The sequence below is a fragment of the Callorhinus ursinus genome, unplaced genomic scaffold (assembly GCF_003265705.2).
Source record: "Callorhinus ursinus isolate GAN/ISIS: 27379988/994484 unplaced genomic scaffold, GSC_fseal_2.0 scaffold19, whole genome shotgun sequence".
NCBI lineage: Eukaryota > Metazoa > Chordata > Mammalia > Carnivora > Otariidae > Callorhinus > Callorhinus ursinus.
Window position 1 is genome coordinate 19,107,420 of NW_027397081.1, and position 19,873 is coordinate 19,127,292.

General features: G+C 49.2%; 1 protein-coding gene across 1 annotated transcript in view; it reads right to left on the minus strand.

The window, feature by feature from the left end:
* The window catches only part of CLMP (CXADR like cell adhesion molecule), a 95,697-nt gene extending 83,866 nt beyond the window's left edge, over positions 1-11,831 (minus strand). Inside the window, exons 1-2 of the mRNA XM_073903875.1 lie at positions 11,602-11,831; positions 10,801-11,154 (exon numbers count right to left, since the gene is read on the minus strand). Of these exons, the coding sequence (XP_073759976.1) occupies positions 10,801-10,834 (34 nt within the window). The 5' untranslated portion in view covers positions 10,835-11,154; positions 11,602-11,831. The remainder of the gene's footprint in view (positions 1-10,800; positions 11,155-11,601) is intronic.
* Between the last annotated feature and the right edge of the window lie 8,042 nt (positions 11,832-19,873).

A 19,873-nucleotide genomic window follows, 5' to 3' on the forward strand; every position in this document is an offset into this window, starting at 1 on the left:
CTCTGACCATCCCATTCCAAGGAGAGGGTGTAGGTCCTTTCAGGGAGCAGCTAAGTGTGGTCGCCCTCCCCCGGGGGTGGGAGGCAGGCTGGACAGGCCGCTCTACCTGCAAATATATCCACCATCTTCTGATCCACGCCTAAGATAACTCTTTCCTTGTTGGGGTTTTTTTGATGATAAAGAATCCTCATCAAAGATACTCTAGGAAAAGGTCACATCTTTACTTTTATAAGCTTACATTTTACATTCATTAATTTTTTCATTCCCAAGTTTGTCCGCTCCTTCATCCATTTTCCAAGTATCGACTGAGTGCCAGCCACTGGGCTTGGTATCGCAGACAGTATGATCCTGTCTCCTGCTCGCCATCCCACAGCACCGATGGAGAACCGAGACTACGGTACGACATGGCGTACCTACTCCAATGGGAGCAACGAGGCACCACAGGAGTGCAGATGGGTGAGCTGCACTTTCTGCCCAGGGCCGTCAGGGGGGCCTTCGCGGATGAGACCATGGTGGAGCCTGCGGTCTTGAAGGGGAGGTGGGCGCCAATCAGGGGGAAGGGGTGAAGAGGCAGCCGGGCATAGGGAAATGTGTGGCCAACAGCATGGAGGTGCTGACGAGCAAGGTGTGAGGCCTGAGGGCAGCCTGGGACACAGCCGCCATTCGCTTAGGGTCCGCGGAGAGCAGAACCTTTCAGGAGGGCTTCTTTGCAGAGGGTGTGGGTGTGAATTTGGAGACGTGGGATGGGGTGACAGGAAGGAAAAGGGGTGCACACCAAAGATGAGCTTTACAGAGTTCACACTTGTGCTGTCTTCTCCCTCTGTATCTTTCTCTCTAGGTGTTTGTCCCTGTCGCGCTCTGGCTCTATGTGTGTTTCTCTCTCTATCTCTCTGTGTCTGTGTGTGTGTGTGTGTGTGTGTGTGTGTGTGTGTGTCTCATCTCTCTATAACTGCCTCTCTCTCTCTGTATACGTATCTCTCTCTGTGTCTCTCTGTCATTAAGTGACAGATCTGAGAGCAGGGCCTATTGGGCCCAAAGAGAGAGAGAAAGAGCAAGGGGAAGGTCAGGCTAAGGTGGCGGGCATGTGAGGGGCTGTCGCTGGATTCCTCAGGGCCTGGCAAGCCGCAGGACTCCGGGAACGGGGAGTGAGAGGCAGTGGAGCAGAGAGGTGGCTGTGGAGAGGTGGCCCCATTTCCGTCTCTCCTCCTTTGCGGGGCGGAGAGGGGAAGCGGGGGAGCCGGCTGCACTTGGCTATTGGCTGGAGCAGCCCAAGGGATGGAACTCCACCAGAGGGAAGCAGATGGAGAGCAGGCCTCGGCTGGTAACCCAGACTCTACCTGCCTGGCCCAGGGATCATTCTGAGTGGGAATTCTAGGTCTACAGAAATCTGGGACACTCGGCTTCGCCCTGTTTAATGAAGAGGGATGTGACAGTCTCTGCTGTTCAGGTCAGTGGAAAAAACAGACATTTTCCTTCTCACCTTGAGGTTTTCCAGTCCTCCCAAATTTAAAAAGGAAATATAACTAAACACGTCTTGCTATGGGTGTTGGGGGCACTGCAGTCTAATTTTGGTTGGGACAAATGACTGCCTGAAAAGGGGAAAAGGCAGGGACTCACACCTCCGTCTAAGGCCACATCCTCAAATACCGGGCGCACCTTGGTGGTCCCCGAGCGACCTTCCATCTGTGCATCGCAACACGGATGCTACTCGCCTGTCTCTTCACTCCTGTCTTCCCCTGATCAGGGCAGAAGCAGGAGACAGACAGAACACACGTCAGAACACCTAACCTCTTAAGTCTCACCTTTCTGACCTGTAAAATGGGGATAATTTGGGCCTCACAGGCTGTTGTGAGGATATAAGAAATTACTTGTACAGAAGTCCCTAGCACAATGCCGAGGACATAGCAGATGCTCAATAAAACATGACTTGACACGGAGAGCAGAAATGAGGCACGCTGTGTTGGCCCGGCCGGGGCAGCCCGAGAGAGCACAGGCATTTGGGAGCGTGCAGCAGGGAGGGCAGGGCCTGGGCAAAGGGGGCACACTGAGATACCGTCCCCACAACCTGCAGACTCTCTGCCCAGCGGGGTAAGGAAGGGCACCTCTTGCCCAGGGCCAAGTGACACAAAATGTTCCTCTCCCAGGGTAGATGCAGGCAGTCATTTGGGGCACAGATGGAGTCTGTGCACCTCTTGGGGTCCCGGAGCTGGGTGACGTTCCCCGAAGGACATCTAGGAATTTGTCTACAGGGTGGAAGAGTAGCCGTGCCCAAAGCTCTAAAGGCCAGCCTGGCTGACCTGGCGTCCGCTGACTTCAGGCAGAATATGCCCATGTCGTCCCCATCCCCGTGGGCTGACCCTCTCCCAGCAAGGACACTCACGGTCATGACCACAGCCATTTGTTTACTTTGTACCCAGCAGAGCGCCAAGGTTCTTTACATGCATTACCTCATTTAATTGTCACGACAAACCTACGACGTTGTTAGTAGAGGCAGGGACTGGGGAGAAAAGTAGGGGTGGGAAGGTGAAGGTCATGCGATCCTGAAGTAGGGGGTCTGAGGACCCCAGGGCCTGGCTCTTACAGAAGTTGCTGCACTGCTGGTCCACACGGAAGCCTTCTCTGCCTCTCCCACTCTTCCCTCGAAGAGAGATTGGAAATAATAGGAACTGTCACTGGAAGTAATGAGAAGTGACAGAGGCTGGGTTAGAGGCTCATTGCTCCAAGTCTGAGCCATCCCGACAAACCCAAGCCTAAATTTAAACAATGAAGTCACAAAGCAATATCCCCCTCCGAGATTTGATTTCCCCGCCCTCCCACCAAGAAAAGGAAGACTATGGCAGGGGCTGAGTCTCTGTTCAATACAATGGATTTCTTTTGGAACAGAAAAGTTCTTCTTGGCTTGATCCCATTTGCTTTCCATGTGGACAAATACCAATGACAACCCCGGGTGAGCAGACCACCATTCTTAATTAAGAGATCCAAATTCATCGATATATTTCTTTCTCTTTTTCTTTTTTTAACATCCCCTGAGGGATGCAGAAGTAGAGGTAGCTATGTAGCTGGCAGGCTGTGATGAAGAATGAGTCCATAATTTTCAAAAGGCGAGGACATTGGGGAGGTTCAGTCCCTCCAGGAAGCACCTGGCTGAATGCCAAGGACACACACCGCTTAAATATCCTTTCTGATGCTGATGGGGGTGATCCATCAACCCACCAGCTGTTTATTTAGCACCAGCCTCATGATGTGCAAGTGCTGTGAGGGACAGAGGAACATCAGGCCCAGTCCCTGAAGACATACAGAGAAGAAATACCCTATTTCCACAAGACAGCTCATAATTAAGTTCCTTCCTCCTTGGGACTCCTAGAAATCTTGGTACTTTCCTCGATGCTAGCTAGCACTTTCATCTATCTGTAATTCCCTGTTCAGGCATATGTCGCCCCCACTGGGCTGAGTTCTTAGATGGTGGAAATTGTGCCTTTCGCATTCATGGGAATCTTGGAGCCTAGGAAGGGGCCTGAACCAGACAAGGCACCTCCCTTCTACAACCGTTTTGTGAGAGTCTGTGGATGAGGTAGAAGTTGTGTACACGTGTAAGGGAGGCCAACGAGCAGCTGCCATTACCCACGAAGCAGCACGGGCTCAGAGAAGCTGCTCCGTAAACACCAAGACGTCAGTGGCTTAGCTTAGCTTCTCATTCTCTGCCGTTTCTATACCTTCCTCTTCCTCCGGCTCCTGTCTTTTCTCCTCCCCTGTCGCCTTCCCGACCTGAACTCTCCGGATCCCCCTCGCTGCCTCACTTCAGAAAAACCTCCCATATTCCACACTGACTGGGGAACCATTCTGAAGATGGCTGTTGCCCCTTTTCTCTGCCCCATGGGCAGGAAGGAAATGGCTTTCTCTCCTGCTTTCTACTGAAACGAAGCAGCCTTCTTCAATCTTATCGCCACCAGACTCTGGCTGATGCTAGACACACAGCGATCCCCCTGACTGTCACTAACAAAATAAAGGTTGTTTGACTTCAGCATTCCTTCCCACTTCGGTCTATATGGTGCCAAAGGAAATAAACTTTTATTTTTCCAGAATCCAGACAGCTAAGAAGTTCAGATAACTAGTTTTTTTTTTTTTTTTTGTACAGTCTGCATTCTTTTTGGGGGGGGGTGCGACAAAGAAGTGAAAACTGCTGGAAACAGGAATTTAACTAGAAAAGCAACATATAGGGCAAGTCATACCCAATCATACACCTTCATCACCCAGTCTCAGGACTATGTGCTAATAAGAATAGCTCATGAATCTGACCCCACAGCAGGGCAAGGTCTCCACAATAACCTTGACTACTACAAGAGTCTTCTGATTAATCAGAAGAACTAGTAATCCCTGTAAGATATATGCAGGAATTCTAAATCATAAACAATAGTCATCAACCCAAACAAACAAATTTAACCATTTGAATGGGGTAGGGAAGGGGTAAATGGGGGATAAATGTTCTGAGTTTTCCACTGTGGGATTTATCATTTGGCATCCTATAAACAAAGCCTCTGCTTCTTGGTAACACAGAAGCCTTGATTTCAGAACTGTGTCCCTCCTGAGAAATGAAAAGCAAATGGTGTTTGGAATCTTAAGCGCTGGGATGGTGTCCTGGCTCAACTGTTTACTAACAGGGTAACCTTGAGAAACTTATTTGATTTCTCTAAGCCTCAGTTTATTTATCTGAAAAATGGCAGAATAATTGACATTTACCCTCAAAGGGTGATTTAAGGATGAGGTGAAGTATGTTAATATGCTTTGCAAATTGCTAAACCTTGCACAAATGTTAGACATGAATTCTACCATCATAATAATCTTACCCATATAATCCCCTCTCAGGTATGACAAGTAACCTAATAATACACAATTCATATTTCAAAACCCAACCAAAAGTTCAAAACCATGCAAGGAACCCATTAAATGGCACACTTAATAGTTACACTTTGTTATATGTGAATTATGCCTTAATTTTAACAATTGAGGGAAATGCTTAACACTTGCAAATAGTTCCACACACATTAGGCCCTCTACACAGAAGTCTACCCAGCTGTCCATGCTTGGGCCTGTTATGTAGTTAACTCTGCTCAGGATGAGGCCCGTTAGGTGAATATTTCAGTTACTAAACTTCTGGGGTATAGGTCTCTGATCATCCACTCTGACCTTCAGTGACGCCCCCTGGCGAACAGTGCTACATACAATGTAGTTTCACTATTGCCCTCTTCACTTTAGGTAGCTGGCCCTTCTAGATTTATAATCACATGCAACCAATTGCCATGAGTGAACGGTGCCTGAAAAAAATCAGATAATCATGGCAACACCCATGTATTCCTAAACACAACCACATCTAAACCAACCAACAAATTCTCAGAATTAAAAAAAAAAAAAATCAGAAAATGTCAGTGGTGTAAGGAAACATAGAGATAACCTCAGTCTAATAATCTCATTTTACAGAGAAAGAAATTGAGGCTCAGAGTGGTATGACTTTCCCAGAATAACCTAGCAAAATTATGAAGGAGTTAGAGCTATTGGTTTATCATTCTGTTCCTTGCACACACACCCCTTTGGGACTTTGGGCATAATCCCCTTTTCCTGAATGTACCAGACATTCTACAAGGCACTGTAGAAGTTTCCAGGATTTCTACTTAGGGGATGGCTAAATTGAAATGTTACGACATCTGCCCTATTTTTCAGACAGTGTCTCAACATAAAAACCAATGCCAATTATTCAGCATTTAGCTCATTTAACTGAAGGATCTGAAGAGCAATTGTGATCTTAGAGCTCAACTACATGGGCTGAAAAGGAAGGAGACTCTTTTTCTATTTCAAGAATGCGTGAAAGGACAGATTATGGAATAAGGGTTCTAGTCATGGCCCTTCTACCGAAGCTAGCTGTTTAACTTTAGCCAAGTCCCTCTGAACTTAGGTTCCTTCTTCATCATAAAAATGGGGGCAGGAAAGAAAGGAGGGGTAGGTTTAGATCAAAGATTTACTTGGGTAGGAAGGGCATCAGGAGGTCTCTAGAAGTTCTAGACAAAGTTCAACATATATGTGTCTTTTTCTAAGAAGTGGTTTCATGGTTTTCATTAGATTCTCATGGGGGTCTGTGATTCCAAATTTTAAGAACCTTTGATTTTTAGATAGTCTCTTAGCTTTCCCCCAGTTCTGACAATCTTTGACTCCCATCTTTTAAAAATGCCTGTCTAGTTCATTATCATTAGGTACATTCATGAAATACACTCATGTGTATACTGCCCAGCCGAGTACAAGACAAAAATAGGATGAGACAAGACATGAGCCTACTGGGAATGTATCATTATTATGACCATCATCATTAATGTGGGAAGATGAAGGCAGGGTATGGAATCCTATGAGACCTGTCATTGAACTACAGACCAATGGACTGTGCAGTCAAGCCTTCCTCAGACTCATTTTCTGGGAAACAAAGCTCCTTCCCCACCCTGGCAGAACTTTCAATGAAGAAGTCTATTTTGAATCTGGTATTAATGAACTTGCCATAACAAAATAAGTTTGTTTAACAGATATATTATCTGGTCCCTGTTCATGTGATGTTCTGTGTATAATTTTTTTTTAAATAGTACTGGTCCTATTTGCATTAATGGACAAGAAAGCCCAAAAGCAAGTTGAGTTAAAACTGGGCTCCTCATGGGGCGCCTGGGTGGTGCAGTCAGTTAAATGTCCAATTCTTGGTTTCAGCTCAGGTTGATATCTCAGGGTCATGAGATAAAGCCTCGCATTGGGCTCCATGCTCAGCACGGAGTCTGCTTTCGAGTCTCTCTCCCTCCCATTTGTGCTCCCTCTCTCTCAAATAAATAAATAAATCTTAAGAAAACAAAAAACTAGGCTCCTCACAATTGTGCCATTCCACAGAGTAATAATCCTCCCCATCCTTCACCTCTCTTGAACTTAGGTGTTCCAAATGTTTCAAAAATCTGATTATCTTAACAAATGGTCCACAGCTTTGAGTCTACGAAAGGTACTGAAAGTGGTACACAGTTGAATGAGACAGCACCCTGTCTGCATGGAGCTTAGCCTCTCACTGGGCCACAAGATGAGCATTCGGATCACCATCACGCAAAACCACATGACAGAAAGGCTACTGTGATTCTAAAGAAGGAAAGTATATCTTGGTTGGGGGAAATCGTGGATGGGCATATGAAGGAACTGGTATTTGGGGTGAGATCTGGAAGGTGAACATGATTTTGATCTTCAGGGACAGAGAGTAAGAGAGCATCTTTGGTGGAGGCCTTATCACAAACAAAAGCATAGAAACAGAAAGAAGCATGGAGCGTGTTTAGGGCACAGGAAAGAATCCCGATTCCCTGCAGAGTCGCCTGGGGTGGGAGGAGAGGAGCTGTGATTGACACTGTGTAAAATCTTTAACCTGAGAATGAAGTGTTTGTACTCAATGTTGTAAGCAATGGAGATTTCCAAAGGTTTTTGAAGGAAGGGACGAAGGTCATAGAATTATAGAAATTTTGAATTAAAGATCTCCTTACCTCTGTTGTAGGGACAAGAAAGTCAGAACGAGAACCCAGGAAGATTGCCAGATTCCCAAGTCCAAATTCTTTGCATTATACCAGCTGCCTCACGAGGTCACTCTGGTAGTAGTGTGTAGGGTGGAGAAGAGAGCTCAGGCAGGAGACCGATAGGGCAACCATTACGGGAGTCCAAGTGAGAATTTAAGGGGGAATAACGAGGACCCAAGCATGAGGGAGGAGGAGGCAGTGGTCAGAGGAGGGGTTGGGGTTGGGGGAGCCCATGAAGTATCCCCTCTCTCTCCTCCATGGAGCTCAGAGCATTACTTGTCCATTTACATTAGAGAGGCGTGGCATTTGATTTCACTCACTGGCAGGTCCAGAAAGCATGAAGTCAACTGGTCCACCCTTGCTCAGATTATGAATTCTTAGCCCTCCCAAGTCCGCTTCAATACTGTGCATGCTCTAGAAGAAAAGAGGCCAGAAATCATGCCAGCAGTGATCAGCAGCAGCCCTGGAACTGTTCCTTTAAGGGACCAGTAGAAGATTTTAGGATTCAGGCAACTCTGAGGGTTTTCTTTCTGGCTTTGCTAGAGTGCCAGGCATACCATGGCTCAAAACCACTTAGCAAATAAGGTTGATCCAGCCCATGGGAGTGCTTCCCTAAGGGCTTCTGACCCATGAAGGAATGTCAGGCATAGAGGGGTCCCTTTAGTGGCTGGTCTCTGGTTCACCAAGATCACCTCCAGTCTCCTGCCTTGTCCCTCGTCCGGGCCCTTTGGCTCATCAACTCTGTGACTTTTTACTTGGACTGGGGTGTCAGGAGTCTGAGAATGTCTGACAAAGAACACAGATGTGGCAAAAGCTGAACAGTAGGTGTGAATGACAGACATCCAGTTGTGCAGAATGCTAAGTCTGTAGTCTACGTTTTCTCTTCCACACGGCCTTTCGTTTGCACTAATTTTATAAGGACAGAGGCAACAAAGAAATCATGAGAGGCAGCTTCTATGATAAAGAGACTATCAGCCCAACAGATTGTTTTCTCACCAAAGGAATGGTCACACATAATCGGCACTCAATAAAGAAGGGACCGTAAATCAGTGACATCTTTTGATGCCTGTTTTCAGTTCCTCTTTCTCAAGAACTAAGAGGATGACTATTATCAAGGTCAGCCACTTGATTTCAACTGACCGTGCAGGAAAAAAGTCACTTTTCACTTTCCACTATCAACTGTGCCCCAATGGTGCTGGTATAGAGCTGGGGTTCAAACACGCTTAGCTTAGTTTTCTATCCCTTCCCCACACCCCTCCTTCCCCAGTGAACCTCCTTGAGGGCAGGTTCACCCTGACATCTCACCCTTCAGGAAGAGGGTTAAACTGGATTTCACTACAAAGAACATTTTAAGTCCTTCTCTAGTGACAGGAGGCTGTATACAAGGGCGGTTTAGCGAGCAATCTCTCAACACAAACAACCTACATTCAAATCCCATCTCTGTTAATTATGAGCTTATGGCCTCGAGCAAGTTATCTGACCTCTTTACACCTTGATTTCTTCAGCTGTAAAACGGGGAAAATAACAGTGTGAAGCCCATAGGATTGGCGTGAAGGGTAAATGCGTTACCAAGACAGTTCATATCAAGTGCTCAGCGTTAAGTACTTAAAAGAATTCCAGGTGTTTTTGGTAAGGGGGTTCTGAAGTTCGGTCTAGTGAACATCTGGTGATCCACAGCTTAGGGGCAGAGGCCAGTAAGGGTGACAAAGACGCCATCCAGCTGTGCCAGCTGTGCGTAGGAGCAGGATTGCAATACTTGGCCAGTATGAGCCAACACTTTAGGCTGATGCACCTTTTTTATTCCTCTACCTGGGTGATTACCGACCCGAGGTTGGCCTAGAAAGACACGCTTGTGGCCTAGTCAGGTTGTAGGTTTAAAAACAAAAGCAAGAGAAAGCTCTAGAAATCCACATCAGGGTAGCTTTTTAGGACTTCTTCACTTTGGTGTGGGGGGTTTTTCTAGACATCAGGCCCTGTCACACCCCTGGTGTTTCAGGCTGTCAGAGCTACAAGGGATTTAGGAACCGTCTAATTCGCTTGCTCTGGAGCTAAGGAAACCCAAGCCCCGGTACTGAGTTGTCCAAGATCACCCAGCTGGTCAGTTCAAAACCAGGACTAGTTCTCAGGAGGTCTGGTGTTCTGGGCAGTGTTCACTCTAACTGCACCCAACTGGCTCTTTGGTCTTCTGAACCCTGGCTAAGTTTTCATCCTGTCCCCAGGGTGCTCCCCCCCCCCCCCCCCCCACGCTTCCCTGGTGCATATCATGGCTTTTCTTCGGCTCTCCTGCCTGCCTGCCCGGCCCCTGGCGCCTCAGACACTCCTGGTCTTCCTGCCGGCTCTCGTGCACCCACCACATCCTTGATGCTACTGTCCTGCCCTGTCCTGCAAACCTGCTTGCTTCCAGCCCAAGTGAGAATGTGCCCCAGGGCCTCTGGGCTTTCAGGAGTCCCGCCTGGGTGACACCCAGGTGGACACCTCGAGAGCTCTTCTCTTCGCCCCAGAACCTGTTTCTCCCTGTGCTTCTCTTCCACTCCATTTTTTTTTCCTGTCTTCCTGACACTCCGCTGCTCAATCTCCCTCAGTCTTGCGCTTCTGCTTCATATTCCCGTTTTCCTCCTTTCTCTCGAGCTCCCAACCCCTTCCGCTTCTCGCTCTTCTTGCCCTCCCTGGGTGGGTCATTTTCCCCGGTCCCCGGTCCTGCCTGCGCTCTGGCCTTTTCCCTCTCCACCTTTCCGTCTCCCCCGTCTCTTCCTCCATTCCCTCGCGCTTCCCCTCCGACACATCTGTTTCTAATCTGAGCCCTCGAGGCGCCTGTTTGAAACAAAAAAGCTCCCCCCACCCTCAGGAACCTGGCACAAAAATTCCTGAAGAAACCTTCCTGCCTCCCCCAATTCTCCCGTTCCCCTCCCTCCCCGATACTCCCGAAACTAAACACCAGCCGCCCCCCACCCCAAACCCCTCCACCTCAGACGGTTCACGGCCAAACTCCACCAGCAAACACCCCCAGCCCCCAGCCTGCTCCCGGGCCCAGATGTGTGAGGCATTCTCGATGGCCGACTGGGCGGGCCTCGGCTGCCAGATGTGCGCCTCCGGAGAGCGGAGCAGGCACCGAGCCGCCGGCTCTCCCCGGGGGCTGCGGGGACCAGCGTCCGGAGCCCGGGTCGGCGCGGCCGCGGGGCTGCGTGCGCCGGAGCCGCCCGGCGGGTCTCCCGCGCTCCCGAGCACTCACCTAGCCAGAGGAGGAGGAGGAGGAGGCGGCTCATCCCGATGCCCGGGCGCGGGCACTTCCCCGCTCAGCCGCTGCTGGGCTCCGGGGCGGCCGGGCGCAGCCGACGGACCTTGGACGAGCTGGGCGCGGCGCCTCGGGGTGCGCGCGGGGCGGCTGCGGCCATGTGCCGGCGCGGGAGCCCGCCCCGCGCTCCGTCCCCGCGCCCGGTCCCCGCGCCCGGTCCCCGCGCCCCCCGGCACAGAGGGGGGCTTCCAGCGCTCGCCCGGCAGCTCGCGCCCGGACGGGAGCGGGGACCAGGGTCGCGGAGGGAAGGGCCAGGCAGAAAGACGGTACCGCTTCGCGGAACACTTTTCCCTGTTTGGAAAGAAAAAGAAGTGAAGAAAGGGGGGGGAGAGAGAGTGAGCTGGAACCACATGGTCGCCTCCCACCGGCAGCCCCTCCCTCGCCCCCACCCCCCTTCCCGGCGCCCCCGCCCGCGCCCGCCCTCGCAGCGCTGGGCCGGCCGCCGGGGCCCGCGGGCCGGGAGGGTAGGGGGCCGGGCCGCACCGGCTGGAGCGGAGGAGCGGCGACCCCGCGGCCACGAGCGGAGGGCCGAGAGAGGCCTTGCCGGGCTTCTCCGTCTCGGTTCCCACTCTGTCCCTCTCTCCACTTCTCTCCTGCCTCTCGTTTCCTCGCCCCCCCAACCCCCGCTCACCCCCTCTGCTTCCACTTCTCTCACGGATCGGCCCTCCCTCTCGCCCCCATCTCCTCTCTCTCCCCGTTTCTCTCCCATTTACATTCTTCTGGCCTCCCCTCTCTCACCTCCTCCCTCCTCTCCCTCCTTCGCTCGCGCCTTCTCCCCTCTCCTCTGCGTTCCCTGTCTGGTTCTGTCAGAGGAAACCGCAGGCTGCCCAGGAGGACGATTCGGCGTGGAAGGGACAGCGAAGGCAGCCTAGCAGCCGGCTGCTTGTTGCTCTCCTGGTTCCGGCTGCCTGCCCTGGCGTCCCAGCCACCGTTTGCCTGGCCTGCCCTTGGCCTTTCGCACTCGCTCTTTCTCCTTCTGCCCTCAGTAGAGCAGCCCATCCTCAGATCCAGATCCGGGCAGAGCTAAGCTAGCCTTCACCCCCGGGGAGTGGGGGCCCAGAACTCAGTGGAACCGGTCCGCTAGGAAGCACTGGAGCAAACTGCACTGCACGTGGTGCTGGCCAAAATATGCATCACTCCCTTTCAGAAGGACAAGGCAGAAGACACGGAATTCCCTCGGCGCGGGAGGGCTGCGCTCTGGGGCTCCAGGGACCTGGCCTCTAGGCCCTCCAGGGGCCTAAGGCCAAGGGGAGGGGGGCGTCCGAGCGCTCCGGGGTGGGACTCTGGGGTCTGCCCTTGAAAACCCTGAAGCCGGGGCAGGCGGGGACTAGAGAAGGAAAGGGCAGTAGTAGCCACGCTCAGGTCTCCACTGCCTGGGGCTCATGCTGTGCACACGTGTCCTGGCCTCTGAGAAACCCTGGACCTGCACTCACTGGTTCCCAGACTCTGGATGTCCCTAGCGCTGTGGCTTTTCCTTCAGCCATGGGGAACGGCTCACCTTCCGCCTCACCCGAGTCTGTAATTGGGAGCTGGGGCCAGTGCTGTGAGAGTGGGGTTGCTGTAGGAGAGATGAACCCCTATAGGCCTGGCCGGCTGCCTGATCATACATTTGCCCCCTTTTTTCCAGTCCTCTTTCTAGGGGTCTTCGATCCCAGCAGCTGTATAGCCCTCTCTAGTCTTTCTGGTTTTAACGAAAACCAACCCATTTTATAGATGAGGAAAACAGAGGTACGGGACTCTCACAGGGTCACTCAGAAGGGATAGCAAAAGCAGGGGCTGTTGAAGGGGCTTTGGGATCAGCTGTAAGTTGCTTTAGAATTCCAACATTTATTCATTGCATCCCCCCTTCTTCAGTATTTCAATAATAAATATTCACTATTTATTATGCATCTACTCTGAGCCAGGTGCTTTTTTTAGGTGGTGAGGACACAAAGTGAATAGAGGCTTGGTTATTGACTTTTTTTTTTTGGTATTTGGAACTAATATGTCAGGGCACCAACTATAGATTAGGAATTATATTAATTACTTAACATTTATCTGTGCATTCAATTCTTATAACAGTGCTAAGGTATAGGCATTTTTAGTTCCATTTTAAAAGATGAGGAAACCATAACTTAAGAGATTAGTATCTTGCTGCAGGTCACAAAACAGTAAACCCCCCCTCTTCAGGCTCAGTGGGTTAAGCGTCTGCCCTCAGCTCAGATTATGATCCCGGGGTCCTGGGATGGAGCCCCTGGTCTGGCTTCCTGCTCAGCGGGGAGTCTGCTTCTCCCTCTCCCTCACCCAGCTAGTGCTTTCTCTCTCGTTCCCTCTCTCTCTCTCTCTCAAATAAAATAAAATAAAATAAAAACACCTCTCTTGTACTATTAATATTCTAATTTAATATTCTAAAATATTTTTTATATTATAAAAGATTTTAAAGTTCTGAGTATTTTCATTTTCCATTTCATACTTCTTGTCTAATAGGGGAAATAAAAATATTCACAACTATAATTCATATGTGAATGTGTTGAGAAAATGTTTATTCTTCTTAAAGGCTGAGGAAGGGGAGGGAAAATATATAGAGAAGGTGACTTTTTGTTATTTCCGCTTTAAAATTTTATTAAGTATTTTGCATAATTTCAGACTTACAGAAAAGTTGCAAAAATAGTACAAAGACTTCTTGGATACTCTTCACCCAGACCCCTCCTTTGTCTTTCTTTCTAAAGGAGATATTTGTGCAAAAGTTTTAAAACCCCATCTTTAATCCCCTCAGCACTGTGGCCTTTCTCCTGAACCGGGAGACACCATTTATTGCTTGAGGGCTGGTATGCACAGGAGGACAGATGCCTGTGGGTGTAAGCAGGCGTGTGTTTAAAACCTACATTGCTCAAGCTGAAGGTAACAAGACTTCACTCCAAGTCATTAGTCATCAGCATAGGAAGTGGGTTGACTAGCCTGAGATTAGGTCATAAACACTTAGTTTTCCCAGGTCCAGAGTCTTAGAAACAGTAGATATTTGGCATATGTTCCTTGGAAAGAGTCTTTGCATCCCCGAAGATGACTGTCCCTCTCTCTGAAGCCTCTTTTCTATTATCCTGCATCTGTGGGCCCAAAGAGGAGAGTGCCTCGGGATGGCTCATAACTCAGCAGCCCGTTGCCTACCTACGCTATGTCCCACAGTGACTGGGCTGGGTGCCATGGGACTCCAAAGAGGTATGTGGCAGTCCTTACCCTAAATGGACCTCTCCATCCAATGGGAGAGAAAATGTCAACATGTGAAATGTTTCAACAGCAATACAAGAAAGTTATGTAGTTAAGTGCCCGAGTAAATTATCCTGACAGTAAGAAACACTGCGAATTCTCAGAAGGAGGGAGTGGTGTAGGCTGGATGGTTGTGAAGTTTCCTTGGGAGAACAAAGCTTGAGTCAAGCCCTGGGGGATAAATAGAAGAATCTCATTAGGTGAGAGGACCTGGGAAGGACCTTTGGTGGGCATTTCTGGACAATGACGTAGAAATAGGAACAGTTTGGTGTATTCAGGGGGCATCGAATGAGATGAAGTACATGAAATGAAAAATTGGTGTTGAGGAAAAATGCCCCGGAACAGTTAGCCTGAGGCAAAAATGGTGGAGTCCTGAATGTGAGGCAGAAGATTCTGGAAACTACTCTGCAGCTTCTACAGACTCCTTGAAAAAATTTTAGCAAAGGGGACTTTGATGAGAACCATATTTTAGGAAACATAAATCGATAGTTTTTGCCCAGAGGTGACCCCAATGTTTGGCCAAGGGTGGAGGGTTTTAGCACCCCTTTCCTATCCATTAGACTCCCTCCCCCCAGGCTTTAAGGATGACAGTTAACATTTTCTCAATATTTACCTCTTCTTTTTTTTTTTTTTTTTTTAGATTTTATTTGTTTATTTGAGAGAGAGAGAACACAAGCAAGCGGCGGGGGCGGGGAGGGAGAAGCAGACTCCCTGCTGAGCAGGGAGCCAGAAGCAGGGCTCCATTCCAGGACCCTGGGATCATGATCTGAGCCGAAGGCAGAGCCCTTACCAACTGAGCCACCCAGGCGCCCCCCAATGTTTCCTAAAGTGATAGGCACATGCAGCTTCAAGACAAGTGCCTTATCCTCCCCTCACTCTATGGGGAGTCAAGAACGCCACCCTACACCTCTTCTGTACAGGAATTTTAGAGCCACCACAGGGGGCAGGAAACATTAAACAAAAAATGTGAAGCAGAGAAACTGGTTAGAACCTGTTGCATCACAGGGGGAGAAGACAGGGTGGTGAAACGAACATGGGAGATATTTGGAAGAAATATTACACAGGTCCTAGCCGACCGTCACCGTGGGTCGGAGAGGAGGTGGAAAACAAAAAAGGCACCAAAGATATAAAATTATAAGTGATTTCATATATTATTATATATGCTAAGATTAATAACATTTGTTCATTGACCTCCTAGTATATTCCAGGGCTTAGAAACATCATCAGTAAGCCTCACAATACCATATAACAATGAGGAAACTAAGGTTTAGGGAGAGTAAATCAATTGCTTATTGGTCCATGGTTAGTAAGTGACTGAGGCAGGATGTAAAGTCAGAAGATTGAAAGCCCTTATACCTCACTATCTTTTGTTTTTTAAAGATTTTTATTTATTATTTATTTGAGAGAGATGAGAGCACAAGCAGGGGGAGCTGCAGAGGGAGAGGGAGAAGCTGAGCAGGGAGCCCGATGCGGGGGCCCGATCCCAGGACCCTGAGATCATGGCCTGAGCCCAAGGCAGACGCTGAACCGTCTGAGCCACCCAGGCGTCCCCCTCACTATCTTTTGATGGTACTACTAACAAACTAGGGAAGTCAAGTAAGTTAATTTGTCAGGAAGGGAAAGATAGATTTGAGACATGATAACTTTAAGGGGATGGCAGACCATCATTTATATATCTACCCATCCACTCATCCATCCATCCATCCATCTCTCCATCCACCCATCCAACTATTTTTTCTACTTTTTCTTTCAATCAGTAATTCAGGGGGCACCTGGGTGGCTCAGTTGGTTAAGTGTGTGCCTTCCGCTCAGATCATGATCTCTGGATCCTGGGATGGAGCCCTGTGTTGGGTTCCCTGCTCATCGGAGAGTCGGCTTCTCCCTCTCCCTCTGCCTCCTCCCCCTCCTGGTGCTCACTTCTTCTCTCCCTCTCAAATAAAGAAATAAAACTTAAAAAAAATTAATTCAGTAAATCTTTACTTAAGTACCTACTATGTGCTGAGCACAAGCAAAAGTTGTCTTTGCCCTCCAGTTACTTATGGTGAGTTAAGGAAGCTGGATAACAAAGAACCAGTCCCGCAGTGCAGTGAGAAGTACTCTGAACGGGCAAGTTCATGGAGCTGATAGCAGGACCCTGTGCCTAGTGTAGGAGATGTCAAGGAAGACCTCCCAGGGGAAGCCCTGTAACAGAGGGGGAGGGGAGCACAGTGAGGAAGAGGGAGATCTGTGCTCCTGCCTCTTCTCACAGGATGCCTGGGAACCAGGGACCACGCAGCTTTTCGTCCCTTCGAGCTCCACTCACCTGTGCCCAGTTCTCTCGGATGAAGATACAGGCTCGGGACAGCCTGTAGGAGAAGGAAGCCGCAGAGAAGGCAGCTGTGGTATAATTGCTGTATTCTGGGCTAGGAGGCAAAAAGTTTTGGTTCTTAGTGGCTTTGAGCAGGTCATCTGACGTCATCAAGCCTTCCTTTCCTCTTTTCCTAACACTGTTCTGAGGGAGAAAGGAGATTTCAAAGAAAGGTCCTTCCACCGTGTAGCACAAGCTCAGTAAAAGTTTGTTCCAACAAAATAAGTTGAGTTCATAGGATTCCATTCCCTGCAGTAAGGAGCCAACTTCTGTCTCATTTCCTTTTTCTACTAAAACAAGGTTATCTTTCTATGTTCTTTCCTGTCTCGCAAGGATACTTCTTGACCTGGCTATTCAGTGCGCTGGTTCTTTTTATGACTGGACAGTGTGAGGCCCCAGCTGGCTTCTGGGGTCAGACCTAAGGCTGTGCCTGGGGAACCCCATGAGCTGGTGGAGGCTAAGGAATAAGTTCTCACAAAAGTAGAGAAAGCAGCTCTTCTCCCCCCAGAGGGCCTGGGAGTGGGGCACAGGTGCCGAATGCTGGACCCTGCTCCGCCCCACACCATGATCGGACAGTCCCCAACTTTGATCTGTACGGCCAGCTGAGGAGGCAGGATGCACAGGCCTGTCCCTTGACCCCTTTGGGATTTTGAGGGGGCCAGTGGGAGAATCAAGAGCCAAGATGAAACACAGGATAATGTGGCTGCTGAGTCTAAGGATTTAGAGTCACAGTCTTTGTACTATGTGCCCTCTTTTCCCCTGAGGTCAGCTAGATCTGGGGTTTCCCAGATCCTTCCTACATCTTACTTTCAATTCCTGCTGAAGTCACACCCTCAGAGAGGCAGTTCAGACTTCGGAGGAAGACAGGCTGATTTTTTTTTTTTTTAAGATTTTATTTTTAAGTAATCTCTACACCCAACATGGGGCTCGAACTTGTAACCCTGAGATCAAGAGTCACACACTCTACAGACTAAGCTAGCCAGGTGCCCAAAGACAGGCTGATTTTGAATTCTCACTACTCTCCTTACTGTGCCCAGCTTGGGCAAGCTTCTTAACCTATCTCAGCCTATCTTATTTCATCTGTAAGATTTCTCTTGCGGTTGTTCGGAAGATCATGCGGCTGTATGAGAAAGCACCTAGCACAGGCCCCATTAGTGCCCAGAAAAAGCTCCCTTCTCTGTTCTCCCTTAATTAATGCAACAGTAAGTGCCCCGGCTCCAGCCTACATTGTAACTGGATCTCTACTGGTGCCCCTTTTACCTCTCAGCATCAGGAAGATAGCATCTCTTTCCTTTAAGGGTGAAGTTTTGCATTTCCTTAGAACCACACAACAAAAGGGGTAGTAAAAGTATTTGTAGCTTTCTCCCTTCCTCACCTCATTTCCCATCTCTGAGTTGAGATGAAAATCAGAAGATTTTGGGATGCCTGGGTGGCTCGGTCGGTTAAGCGTCTGTCTGCCTTTGGCTCAGGTCATGATACCAGGGTCCTGAGATTGAGTCCGGCATCGGGCTCCTTGTTCGGTGGAGAGCCTGCTTCTCCCTCTGCCTGACACTCCCCCTGCTTGTGGTCTCTCTCTCTCTCTCCGACAAATAAATACATAAAATATTTTTTAAAAATAAAATAAAATAACCTTTAAAAAAATCAGAAGGTTTTCTTTTGGTTAATAATAGTCAGAATTACCCACAAGGCAAACTGTCATAGAGAAACAAATGAAAGAGGAATAAGATTAACCACTAAATTTCAGAACGTTGGCTCTAAAGGAGTGTTGGAGGCATCCCCTCTAACTGGTTTATTTTATGGAAAGGACAGAAGCTCAGAGAGGAACAGCCGCTCATCTAAGGCTACACAGCTAGATGGTGGCATGCAAGATATAAGAGCCTTAGTCTGAGTCCTAGACCGTTGTCTCATGCAGGCCTGCTACGATCCCATGGGTGACCAGACCCATGTCTGGCTTCATTCTGCGGCCAAACAGAGACCTAGGTGATTTTTCTGAGAACCCCAGCAGCATGTTTGCCTCTGTGACATGCAAGCACATAGCAGAGAATGCAAACTGCCGAACCAGAAGACAGAAATAATTCATATCTTTCCAGCTGGGGAATGGTGACTTGCTGTCCCCACCTCGCATGAGCTCTCATGCCCTTTTCGTTCATTCAGGCCTCAAAGATGTGTTCCAGCCTGAAAGCCTGCATTAGCTCCCCTCCATGACACTGCTGTGTCCACTATCAAGCTGGATGGGTCCATAGAGTTCCTTTTGGTAAATTCCCCATTTTGCCCACTTAGCCCCAGCCTGGGGATGCACTGTCTCAGGGTCACACTCAAGTTAGAGGCAGAGCCAAGCTTGAGGCCAGTTGCCTAGCGACCAGCCCCGTTCTCTTTCCGGCAGTGTGGAAGATTACCGTACAGCCTCTTCCTAAAAGGTCAGGAATGAGAACAGAAAAACCCATGGTATCTGATGGCAGGAACAGGTGTGATAGGGCTCAGGGAAGAGCTGGGACTTTTTTCCTTTCTTTTTCTTCTAGAAATGGGCGAGGCTGTCAAAACCACAGTGTGAAAGTGAGGACGATATATGCGAAACCTGAATATGCCCCCCCGTGTCCTTTGGGGAACTCCTATTTTTGTGGGCTGAGAGGCTGAGGGCTGTTTGCAGCTGTGAACAGCTGTTCAGTGGCAAGACTGATGTCTGTGGTGGCCTGGCCGAGCGGACAGGTGGCGAGGAGAAACATCTCCCACCTTCCCAACGAGCACACACCCACAAGCCCATGGCACACATCACTGTCTCGCAGCCTCTTGCTTTGTCTGGCATCTCTCCTGACTGTGCTGTTCCGAGGACCAGGGGTGAGCAATCGCACAGCTGTGGCCGGAAACAGCCCTCTGAGAGGCAGTGGAGAGTAGTGGACAAAGCCTGAGGAGTGACGTCAGGAGACCAGGCTTGTAGCCGACTTGGCCTTCCTGAGTTACCTCGAGCAAATTATTTAACCTGAGCCTCAGTTTTTTGTGAATGTGAGGTAAATATTATTAAGAGTGTCAACGGTAGGAATTGAAGTGACCTAATTTGAGTTGGTCATTCTTCTCTGGGCCCCCTGTTTCCCAGTTGGGGTAGAGCATCAGTCGATCCAGGAGTATTTAATGTGAACCCATGGTCGATACAGCAGGGCCCACAGAGGAAGCAGAACCCAGACGCAGGACTCAGGGTGAGGCTTCTCCCCTTGGCTTCCCTGAAGAGGTGTGGAGCACAAAGACAGGTTCACTGGGTCACCCAGCCCCATTCTCAACACACCTCAGCTAAAGAGGCTAAAAAGTCAAAACACTTCCAGGAAAGCCCATGTAACACAGTTCTGACCAATATGTCAGGTGTAAGAGAAGATTGCAAGGGAGTTTTTGGTAAACATTTGCTTTATACTATGTGCAAGCTAGAAATGG